Below are 12,862 nucleotides of genomic sequence, written 5' to 3'. Positions count from 1 at the left end.
ACCACCAACCTAAAGGTCTTTCTTCCTTTTCCTTTCCTTGGAAAATTATCGATATTACTGTTTACCAAGGGTAATTGAACAGAACAAAATACTTATGTCGATTCAGTATCTACCGTAGGGGGTCACTGAAATGTATTTCCGCCATTGAAGAGACTATGAGATTTCTTTTAGCTGTAATAGCATATGCAGGGGTGGCCTAAAATGTGGAAACAACACAAACACAACACGTTACCATGCCTAATACGGTGTAAGAAAACTGTTGGCATTCAAAACAGCTTCCAGTCGTTTCGCAATGGATACATACAGGTCTCGGAATCTCAATCTTTTCTTCCGGCAAACGAAGCGCAAGTTCAGTTAAAGACGATGGAGATGAATAGTTATCTCGCATCCTTCTCTCAAAAATAGACCATAAAGGCTCAATAACACTGAGATCTGGTGAATAACGTGGCCGGGGGCAATGCGACAATTCATCCCCGTGTTGACAAAACTAGGCATCGATAATGTGAGCTGCGTGAACAGGGGCCCCGTCGTCTTGGAACACAACATCACAATTGGGGAACAAATATTGTACCATGGGATGCACTTGATTAGCCAAATCGGTCACATAGTCCTTGGCAGTAATGCGACGCTGCAGGGTAAGCATGGGGCCCATGAAATACCGCCATATGGCTGTCGAAATAATCACCGAACCTCGCCATGTTTCACTCTTGGGACGTAAACTCGGCCAGAAGTTGGAAACATTGTGAAACAAGACTCGTCCGACCAAATGACTTTCTTCTATTACTGGACAGTGCAGGTTTTATGCCGGTCGGGGTGGCCGAGCTGTTCTAGGCGCTACAGTCTGGAACCGCGCGACCGCTACGATCGCAGGTTCGAATCCTGCCTCGGGCATGGATGTGTATGATGTCCTTAGGTTAGTTAGGTTTAAGTAGTTCTAAGTTCTAGGGGACTGATGGCCTCAGAAGTTAAGTCCCATAGTGCTCAGAGCCATTTGAACCATTTTTGCAGGTTTTATGGCTTCCGCACAACGTTTTCCTGTTACGTCCATTTACTTGACTGGAATTTCGAGTCGCCCTGTAGTCCCCAGCTTAAGGAGCTCCCTTCGTGTTGTTTTGGTGTTGGTTCAAATGGTTCAAATGGCTCTGAGCACTATGGGACTCAACCGCTGTGGTCATAAGTCCCCTAGAACTTAGAACTACTTAAACCTAACTAACCTAAGGACAGCACACAACACCCAGCCATCACGAGGCAGAGAAAATCCCTGACCCCGCCGGGAATCGAACCCGGGAACCCGGGCGTGGGAAGCGAGAACGCTACCGCGTTTTGGTGTTGACAGGGTTCCAGAATGAGACACGCAGTTCTACAGTGACTTTTGCAGCTGTCGTCCTGTTTATTTTTGGTCAGGTTCCTCTTCAGTAACTGCCTGTCACAATAGCTCAGCACACAATTTTGTCCGCGTTGTGGCTTAGATGATCTTCCACTTACCCCGTATGCGGTATAAATCTTCCTTTGGTTACGGAAGCACCCATCATACGCGCACCGACAATTCGCCCACGTCCGAATTCATTTTGCTCCGACGTAATGCAACCTAGCTACGCAGGACACTGTTCTGACCACGACTGACATGTTGACTGCATTGTACAGGCGCCGTTCGTGGTCAGATACAACAGCGCCATCTGCAGGCTTAGCTAGCATCTGCATTTGTGTTCAAGCATGTATTTCTCGCTGTTTTGTATTATTTTATTTACACAAGTTCTGTAGGACCAAATTGAGGAGCAAATCTCCAAGGTCATGGAACATGTGAGTACATGAAATTAGAACGTAGAAGTAATAACAGCTAAAAATAAAATGTTTATGAACCCGAGAAAAGCTAATCTATAAGTTTCAGTAAACGCAGTCAACAACATGACATAAGAATCAGCTTAATTTTTCAAGGAACTCCAGAACACAATAGAAGGAGTGACCCCTGAGGAAACTATTCAGTTTTGATTTGAAACCGCGTTGATTACTGCTACGATTTTTGAATTCTTGTGGTAGTTTATTGAAAATGGGTGCATCAGTATACTGCATACCTTTCTGCACAAGAGTTAAGGAAGTCCGATCCAAATGCAGGTTGGATTTCTGCCGAGTATTAACTGAGTGAAAGCTGCTTATTCTTGGGAATAAGCTGATATTGTTAACAAGAAACGACAGTTCCCACATTTTTATCTACCCTCTGTATGTATGTACATAGGAAGGCAACTTTGCAAAAAAAGTCCAATGAAAGCGGAGGAAGTCGTGACAGAGAAACTGGGAGATCTATATACAGTTTCACACATATTACGGATCAAACAAATGGGTCGAAATTTTATGCTCTACCATTAATAAAAGTTAAATAAATTAAAAACTTGGGGATAATTTTGACAGGAAAATGCGAATAACGATCTGCATGGAATTTTCAAGCCTAGTATCCAAACACAACTGTGCACTCCAAACAGACATAACCAGGAAAAAGTTCTGGGTAAACAGATAATAAACTTTACAGCATTTATGAACAAGTCTTTGAGAAATGATTTCCCAGTTAATGATGCGTATCCCGGATGCAGATTAAACGTTTGGTGAAAGAGGAGAATTTTATCAGTAATGATGTCCGAGGTCGGCCACATATTTGAAAGCGCTGTCGTTTCCGATAAAAAAAGGGTCTGTTACCAAACAGTGCACACTCTTATAAAACTAATTAACAGAAGAAACTCGTCCGGTTTAGAGCACTTGATGGGGCAGAGGCGGCGCCTCGTAGTGCGTTTACCTGGTGGAAGAGGAAGCCCTCGGGGCAGATCCAGGAGTGTCGCGCGTTGTCCTGGCAGTAGTGGAAGACCTCGCAGTTGAGCCCCTCGTCGGCGTAGTAGCCGGTCTTCTTGTTGTTGCAGTCGAACTTGGACTGCGGCAGCAGCAGGCTCAGTCTGTCGGGCTTCTCCTCCTCCAGCTCCTCCTCATCCTGCGAACAGCCCGACACTAAGCGTACACTCCGTATTGTAGAAATAATGTCTTAGCAAGGGAACATACCGAAAGAGTGGGCAGCGTCGCGTGTACACCTAGTGTGATAGCAGTCAAAATGAGATCGTCTTAGGGTGCTAGTGTTTTAACAAAAATAATCTACAAAACCAGTGACGTAACTAAACTACTTATCTTAGAAGATAGATCAATGAAAATCAAACCTACGTTCATAACGTTTGTAGACTTAGAGAAAGCTTTTTACAGCGTTAACTGGCATACTCTCTTCGAAATTGTGAAGGTAGCAAGGGTAAAATATAGGGAGAAAAAGACTATTTAAAACTGGTACAGAAAGAAGACGGCAGTTGTAAGAGTCGAGGGGCATGAAAGTGAAGCAGTGACTGAGAAGGGAGTGACACAAGGTTCTAGCTTATACCCAAAGTTATTCAATCTGTACATTGAGTAAGCAGAAATGGAATCCAAAGAAAAATTTGAAGTGGGAGTTAAAGTTCAGGGAAAAGAAATAAAAACTTTGAAGTTTGAGCATGATATTGTAATTCTGTCAGATATAGCAAAGGAGTTGGAAGACCAGTTGAATGGAATGGACAGTGTCTTGGAAGAAGGACGTAACATGAACACCAACAAAAGTAAAACAGGGATAATGGAAAGTAGTCGAGTTCACTCAGGTGATGCTGAGGGAATTAGATTAGGAAACGAGGCACTTAAATCGCCAAATGAGTTTTGCTATTTGGGCAGCAAAAAGCTGATATTGACCGAGATAGAGAGGATATAAAATGCAGACTCGCAATGACAAGGAAAGCGTTTCCGAAGAAGAGAAGTTTTTTGACATTTAATGTAGACTTAAATGTTAGGAAGTGTTTTCTGAAAGTATTTGTATGGGGGGGGGGGGGGGGGTGGAGGGAGAGGTGGCCATGTACGGAAGTGAAACATGGACGATAAACAGTTTAGACAAGAAGAGAATAGAAACTTGTGAAATATGATGGGTAGATGACGTCACTAAAGGAGGTAGTGAACAGAACTGGGGAGGCAGGAAATTTGTGGCACAATCAGACTAGGAGAAGAGACTGGTCGATAGGATACATTTTGAGACATCCAGGAACCACCAATTTACTGCTGGAGGGAAATGTGGGGAAGGGGGGGGGGGGGGTTAAAAATCGTAGAGGGAGACCTAGATATGAATATATTAAGCAGATTCAGAAGGATCTAAGTTGTAGTAATTATTCGGAGATGAAAACGCTTGCATATGATAGAGTAGCATGGAGAACAGCATCAAACCAGTCTTCGGTCTGAAGCCCACAACAACTACTAAACTAGCTACTGACTAAACAGTATAGGCTGTTCATAAAGTGTCACATATTCCTACAGGAAGTTGTATTGGTCAACAGTAGAAGAAAAGTTACTGTAATGATATGTACGGTTACCAATACATGCCGAGATATGAGCCAATCTATCATTTCTTCCCCTTCTATGTGTTACGTAGAGCGGATAGTATAGGTAGTGCTGCATGAGATTTCTACGCATACCGAAACATCCTTCAGCTCTTCTTCGCAGTGAATCACGCACTTTTTTCAAACACACCTGGCTCCAAATTGATTGCATCACACGCTCCTGCAAAGTCTGCACATTGTCCACGGGTTTGGAATATACCTTTGCTTCTAAATGTCCTCATAGCAAGAAATGCAACGGATTCGGGTCCGGTGAGTGGAGAGGCATGCTGCCAGACCTTCTCGAGCAATCCATCTCCAGTGAAACGTTTCGGTGAGGTACTGTCGCAGCATCCGTACAAACGTGCCTCTGCCCCGTCGTGCATAAAGCACAGTCGCTATCTTTCTGCGAGGTTAACGTTCTCCAGTAGCGCTGGTTACTCATCACGCAGAAATGGCTGATACACAGCACCTATTAATCTGTTTGATGAAGTGTATGATCCTATGAGTCTGTCACCGGCAATTGCTCCCCACCCATTGACACTAAAGCGAGCTTGATGCCTCACCTCCATTATAGCTCGAGGATTTATATCTGGACATACATGCGTATTGTGGTTATTTACTATGCTGTATCTTGTGAATCCTGTCTCACCTGGAGGTATACATCAGTCAGCACTAGTAGAACCGCTCTTATCTTAACAGGAATTGGTTTCTGGACATACAGTGTGATTCACTAAGATTTGCAAATATTTTAATATGTTATTCTACAAGTAAAACTAAAGGAGAAAGTTCATATAAACATAGGTCTGCAAATATTTGGTTACAGAGTTACAGCTAATAAAGCTAATAAAAGTTTTTGCCTGAAATTTACCAACTTCACTAATATGAAGCCATCGCAAAACTGTACGAGGTTAAAGTAAAGTAAGATTCCCATTATTTTGTTGTTATTGATCTGGTGAATCTAATAAAACATGTCCCAGACGTGTATCTACAGTAGTTTTCCAGAACATCCAGAGAAGCAAAGACGTAATTTCGTAAAATTTTTAATTTATTAACTAATTGGCCTTATTTGTTTTTTAAATTCCAGACAACTGCACAAAGTTTTCAACAGACATGTTGAAAATACTTTTCCAATCGCGTAGTAAGTGGAACTCTTCGAGCAAGCATGGCATTTCTTCTTGAAGGAATTGTAAGAAGAATGACAACTGATAAATAAACGATAATGATAGAAACGTTTAGTACGAGGGAGAGTTGATAAATGAATTGTACTGCGATAGAGACATCAGAGTCGCACTTAACAATCTGAAATTTATTTTCCTTTTCAAGATACTCCCCTTGTGAGCTTAAACACATTTCCCATTGTTGGACAAGGCGATAAAAGCCACAGTGTGGAATTATTCTGGCTGCGTTCGCATCTAACGATTGACCTCTCAGCACAAGTTCGTTTGGTTCCTTACATTGCTGCAACCCACAAGACCGATGTGTTCTGCGGGTAGCTAAATATCCCTAGATGGGGGAAACTATCAGTATAACCAGGGCGGCCAGGACCTTCCTTGTTTATGACTTTTTCATGTTCTTTACTGAATTATTGTATCCGGTTGAACAATAATTTCCGTAAAATATGCTTCTAACAATATACAGGACGTATTTCACTATGGACGTGATCTGCGGACAATCCCTCGGCTCACAAAAATAACGTTGTTATAGTCGGGTACAAATTCATAGCACACCTGCCATCTTGGTCTGGCTGCAAGTCATCAAGCGTTTGCAGCGTGATACTGTGTATCGGCTCTCTCCCACGCTACATGTGCTGTCACCTTCTAGATACTCACAGGCAGGACATTTAAAACAATGTGTGGTATCCTGACCTTTGCGATTTATTTATTGATCTACTCATTTATCCTCGTAACTGGAGTACCAACGTGTGAAATGAAAATTATCTCCACTTAAAAATCAAACATGCTCCTTAGCTACATAGGTCCAAGACAGCTCCCTAGCGACACTACAAACAGAAATTGTGTTTTAGTATATTATAGGCGGGTAGTACCGCATTTCATCTTCTAGACACCGTTAGTTTCGTCTGCAGAACATTCAGAACAATGTAAGGAAATTATTTGGCTAATAATATCGCTAGATGAGACACCACTGGAATAATCATGAGATAAAATCAGAAATTCAAAATCTACTCCCTACAGTCAATCATGAACCTATGGACATGTATGGCACGACATGGAACATTACGTCCTGAGATTTGCGCCGACCGATTAAGTGCATCACATGCCAAGATGCTTCATATCCATGAGAAACAGGTGACGTTACACGTTATTATTCTGTAAATTTTGGATCTCCAGTGAATAAGTTATACAACTGAACCTCCGAGGCATATTTTAAAATTACCTATACGAAATTTTTTTTCTTTGTGTGACTTGAGATGACGACAGACATCTACTTGACTGAAGGTAATTGAACAGAAAGAGGCCGAGCGTTCGAAAATACAACAATTATCGCAGCACAACAGTAAAAACGTTTGGTTTAATCGTCGGTTCAACGCCAGTAAAATGCGACTATTAATAATGCAACAATTCGTTCGATGCTAAGTTAAGGTCCCTGGGCGTTCACTGACTACATGTAGACTAGAAACATCAAAAATACTGTAAATCAGTCCATCAGTTTGGTGACAAGATGGTAAGATATTAAAAACAATTAATTATGACAAGAGAATGATTCATCGGTTGAAAATCATAATATAGATCAACATAGATATATCACAAATCAAATAAAACAAGAAACTACGAAGATATCGTCAGCAGCCAGTGGGCGCATGTTGTATGGAATGGTCTCTACGCATCAGTTTACAGTACCACCTCCTAAAATGTTTGCTATTCCTCCTGAAGCAGCCTGGATCAGTAACAAGTTCAAAAAACCGCCTGACAGACTATACGAAGGGGGCCTTGGTTGGTATTCGAGGGAAACAATGTAATGTGTTCTGGTGCAGTGAGCGAGTATTGATGTCGTTCCGAAAGGAAGAGGGCTTCGTGACTTTTATCAAGAGGCAAAGGGAAAGGATAGTGCCGGAGATCGTGCCGGTGCTCGCTGAATGGCTTCTGTGGGGCAAGGAGCAAGAAAGGCCCGGAAGACGTGCTTTCAAGAGCAGCGCTTTTAGAGTGTCTTTCATTGTGTCTGCGGGAAAAAAGCCTCAGAGCTGTTACTTGTACGGAGGCCTTTGTTCCTGGCACAAACAAAGCGGCAGAGCGGCCGTGCCTCGAGTCTTGCACCTGACCGAGGGCAAGGCTATCTGCGCTAACCCGTATCACACCGGAGAACAATGCCTGAGTCAGTCGCGCTCATTTCTCGGAAAGTGCGACGCGAACTGTTACATACCAACACGTGCTTTACCTGCGAAAGCGTAAAACAGTAGCGCCCTCTAGCTTATACTGCGTATTTCACGCACGACGCGACTTCAGCATACGCTGCGGCCCGCTCCTCCGACTCGATTTTAGCCGAACTACTCGTAGATGAGTCAGCGGTGGCCATCGAGAGAAGTCCAAGAAAACTGTTGGGACCATTTAACGCTTCAGACTCCTGTTTCAGTAACAGTCGTTCGTGTGACCATCTCGACTATTTCCAGTTAGAGCGATAAGGAAGGACTTCACCATCATGAACAGACATTGGACAAGGAAAAGTAGAAAGCTACACTTGGAGCGGTGTCGCACTATAGTCTAAGGACGTTTCAGTGCCAGATTCGATATCATATTTGGTACTGATACGAGTAACTAGAGTTATATCGATATCATGATAACAATGGAACAAAACTATCGATTCAAGATGCATGGCTAGATACTGATTCCTTATACGAGGCCGGCCGGAGTGGCCGAGCGGTTCTAGGCGCCACAGTCTGGAACCACGCGACCGCTACGGTTGCAGGTTTGAATCCTGCCTCGGGCGTGGATGTGTGTGATGTCCTTAGGTTAGTTAGGTTTAAGTAGTTCTAAGTTCTAGGGGACTGATGACCTCAGCAGTTAAGTCTCATAGTGCTCAGAGCCATTTGAATCATTTGAACCTCATGCGAAGGGCGTTCGATAAGAAATGCACCCCAGTTATTTTCCTCCACCAAACTCCGTTGAAAAAAAGTGGAACTTGTTATAGGACATCGTGGAATATACCCGCTATAGCCTCTATAGTTTCATGAAGTTCCGACAGGCGACGGCGCTTCACATAGGGTTCAAAATTGCTTATGTAATGGAGATGCGTTCCAGGCAGACAACAGTCATCACAGCGCAACAGTAAAAACCTTTGGTTTTTATCGCCGGTTCAAATTTGAATGATTTCGACAGTAAAAAACCACTACATTGGCTAACTAACTTCCTTTGTTGACTATTGCAAGAGTTAAAAGTATCAATGCAGCGAATGAATTAATAAAATGCAACAATTAGCTCGATACTAAGTTAAGATAAGGTCCCTGGGAGCTGACTGTCCATAATCAGACTAAAAACATAAAAAGTGCTGTAAATCAGTCCATCGATGGGTGACAGTGTGGTCTGATATTTGAAAAGTCACAGTGAAGAACAGAGTGATTCATTAGTTGAAAATTGTAAAATAGATCAATACAGATACACAGCAAATAGGTAAAACAAGGAATGTTCTGAGACATAGACAACCACTTCTTGGCTGAGATATGTTTCCAAAAAGGATGGTCGAAAGAAATTAACATGAATTAGAACAATTGAAAATCACGAAGGAAATGGCTTACAGCTATTTAAGACCATCGCACACACTTTCCAAATGTGACCAAATAACGTAAGGCCCAAAACTACCAAGAGATCGCCAATAGAGGTTGTGTCTTCACGTAATATACTAACAAAAAGACAGATACATGTGGCATGACGACAGAGACTTTACTCTGTGAGGTGTTTCGTAACAGCGGAAACGAGCACTTTAGTAATCTTCCTCGGACGCTAAGATATGCTGAAATCATTTAAGTGGGGTCGTAACAAATCAAGCCTGTAGCAACACAGCGGAAGTCGCAACTGTAATCTGAAAGTCACAGCGTGGTAACAGAGTCACAAAGAAGAACTGACAGATAAATCTTGATTAGCACTACCGCCTAAAACACGTTTTACCTCACTGTCTAGGGAGGGAGCCTCTGCCTTCAGTCGCCGTAAATGATGTTCCAGACCGCACCGCCACGTGGACAGCTCATCGCAGCGAGAATTTTCCGCATTTGGTTTGTGTAATCGCAGCTTAAAGATGAAAAGACCTCTTCTGGCTTCGTATAATCGTTAGGCTAAATGTATGTATGATCCATGACAACACATATAGCAAAAGATAGAGTAAACTGCGAATAGTTCATCACTCTATTGCATGCAATGATGGGGTCTGGGGAGTAGATGAGAACAGTGGACTAATATTATACCGTGCCTTAATAAGTCCAGCTACGGAATAAACACGTCGTTTTCTTTTATTTTCTTTAGAGAGAGAGAGAGAGAGAGAGAGAGAGAGAGAGAGAGAGAGAGAGAGAGAGGTATTGAAATGTCAGCTGTAATACAGAACTTGGGCAGCGACATGAATAACAAAACATGCTGTTGTAGATATTTCTGTTGAAACACGTTTTAAGCATGATGACCACAACTCCAGCTTAAATGGTTTCTCATCCAATATTTACTCATCATGATCATCATCATCGTCATAATCATCATCATCCCGTTCCAAGGATTAGGTGCTATAGTCACCTGTTCTAGTTTCCATCATCCATCTACCTCTTGCAAGGTTTCCTTGTTCTCTCTTTCCAGTCGGCAGATAGTTCATTAATATTTTTGGCAATCTCTTCTCTGTCATTCTATCAACATGATTCTTCCATTTCATTCTGTACTCTTCTCTCTTGTCATTAACTGTAAAGACTAAGATCTTATTGTTTCATTCCTTATTTTATCCGTTTTATTACAGCCCTTTACGCATGTAATGAACTTGATTTCTGCTGGCACAGTTTTTTTTATTTTTTATTTTATTTTTTTTTTATTCCTTGATTCGGAGCCACATGCAAGAGTAGGTACAACCGTAACTTTGTAGGATTTCATTTGTGTTATTCCAGTTGTTCCACACACAGCTTGAAATTTATTAACCTTTTTCTCATTTAGTATTTGACAGTAAAATGAATAGAAAGTCCCTGATAATTATCTAATCCGAACGAAGCACGCGTGGGAGAAGAGGAAAAAATAAGAAATTGTGTTTTGCTGAAGGGAGAAACTCGTGAAATATTTATTGTTCAAACAAGGACGGATACAAGTAGTGAGTTCTCCTAAGACAGAAATCCACTTCAAGATCATGTAAATACCATCGTATATCAGGAGCATTGTATTCCATTTAGGCAGTGACTACGCCAGCAATGTCATGATTCTCTCTGGAGCTGTATTTGACGGGTAAACATAGCGCTAGTGCGTAGTTGGCACTTACAACGCTTCGCTCACCAGGGCAGTCGAAAGCGCATGCAAACAGGGCAGCGGGCAAAGTGGCACGGCGGGCGCATGCGCACTGCGGATGTCGGCCTGCGTAAACGACAGCGAAGGGCAAACAGAAGACTCGCGTGTTTACACTGGCGGGTGCACTCTCGTGAGCGAACGCTGCTGTACCGCGGAGCCGCGCCGAAACCTGACTACCTGGCACGAACAGGAACAAGAGACAGGCTTTATTCCGTACTGCCAAGGTCTAGGGCGCACACTATCACAAGCCGAGGGAGAAATACACAAGCACTTTTACTTTGGAATATTTAAACGATTCTGACAGGCGTAGTGGCGTCCGTCTTGCCTTTCTTGCACGGGAACTATCTCAATGGAGATCCGCTTAAGAAAAAGAATTCATCAACCATTTACCTGAAACTGATTTGTTACGCATTAATTATAAATGCATGTCACTGCGTTCTGGCTGAAAATCTTCTTGCTGTGGAAAGATAGTGTAGGCATTGTCTCCAACGTAACGTTGGTATCGCTAATATTACATAACGATTTGAGACAATGATAAGAGGTTTCCGTTAAATGATGGAACGCGAAGGAGAAAGCATATTGCTGCATTTTTAATTATTGTCATGGGTGTCGGTTACGAGACGGAAGTAATTGTGTTTGCTTTCATTCAAGAGTATAATCGAAGGGAATGTCTGATTCACTCTCTTAGACAGATAGAGAAGTATGCAGTTAGGATAAGGAGAAAGATGATTACCTCTAGAGGGAAATATTCTTAATGACTGAGCAATCCAGGCACTGCTTTACTTCTACCACTACCTTCACCCTACTTTCCGAACTTCACAGAAGTTCCCCTACATACTTTGCGGAACTAGTAATTTTGGCTTAAACAATATTGCAAATAAATGGCTTAGCCACAGCCTTAGAGATTGTTTCCAGAATGAATTTTCCATTCTGCAGATAAATGTGCGCTCTGCTGAAACTTCGCTGAGAAAATATGATACTTCCTCCCGAAATATGGGGGAGCGCTGTCTGTACTACATGGAAGAATCAGTTACAAAACGTTTATTGCTGGGAATCAATATTGTGCTCTTTATGTTTATCTGATTCAGGCAAGAGTGTATTAGTGGCTGCATGTCCTCTTGTCGTTGGTTGCTTACGTTGCTTTCCAACTATTATTTGAATAAATTGGCCGTAGCGTTCTTTAACTTTAGAATATATTGTTAAGTGAAGATTCGTCTTCTTTTTTTGTATTTCTGATCCTTTTCGATCATTGTAGCTTACTAGGAACTCCCTGTCAGGACTCAGGAACGCACAAGCAGCAACTCCAAAATGCAGGTGACTCACAAGACTCTTGAACATCGAATGTAGCATAACGTACAGGGGTTTGTAACAAATACATCAGCTGGTTTTATGTATTCTCTGCGAATACGCAATGTAATTCTACTACAGTCACGCCTCTCACCGTGTAAAGCTATTGATAAGATAGCGTTAGAATAGCGCGCTGGAGAAGAATAAAAACGGAAACCGTTCGTGTCCATTTCAAGGGTACTGCCCAGGCACTTTCCTTCAGCGGCTTAGGGACACCGCGGGAAACTTGAAATTGGTTGTTCAGTTTGAAACACCAACCTGCCGAATGGGAGTCCAGAGTCAAACTCTGCGCCACCTCGCTCGGTCTCTCAAACGAAGTACTGCCTCTCATTTATCTTTAGGGAGTGAAACTGTACTGATGTTACAGTAGGGCAGTGTCTGCGTTTTACAGTCTCAGGACTGAAGACCACAACAACAATAACACAACGTAGATTTATGCGACGTTGCTTCGGACATCCACGCAAGCAATCTTACGAGCATAACAATGTCTCTTCCTTTGCAGGAATCATACCATTTTTATGCAAGCACTAAGGGACGTCGACACAAGGACATATGGAAGTTTTGTCTGGCTGTGAGTAATGTACGGCTAAAAAAACGGGTAAGGCGACCGCTCCTGTAAATCGA

The 12,862-nt window shown here is 42.4% G+C and overlaps 1 protein-coding gene across 1 annotated transcript in view; it reads right to left on the bottom strand.

Annotated features, from left to right (window-relative positions):
• The window catches only part of LOC124612515, a 59,927-nt gene that overhangs the window by 14,911 nt on the left and 32,154 nt on the right, over positions 1-12,862 (bottom strand). Inside the window, exon 4 of the mRNA XM_047140768.1 lies at positions 2,786-2,974. Within this exon, the coding sequence (XP_046996724.1) occupies positions 2,786-2,974 (189 nt within the window). The remainder of the gene's footprint in view (positions 1-2,785; positions 2,975-12,862) is intronic.

The sequence above is a fragment of the Schistocerca americana genome, chromosome 4 (assembly GCF_021461395.2).
Source record: "Schistocerca americana isolate TAMUIC-IGC-003095 chromosome 4, iqSchAmer2.1, whole genome shotgun sequence".
Lineage (NCBI taxonomy): Eukaryota > Metazoa > Arthropoda > Insecta > Orthoptera > Acrididae > Schistocerca > Schistocerca americana.
Note: the sequence above shows the minus strand (reverse complement) of the source record. Positions and strands in the feature narration are given on the sequence as shown.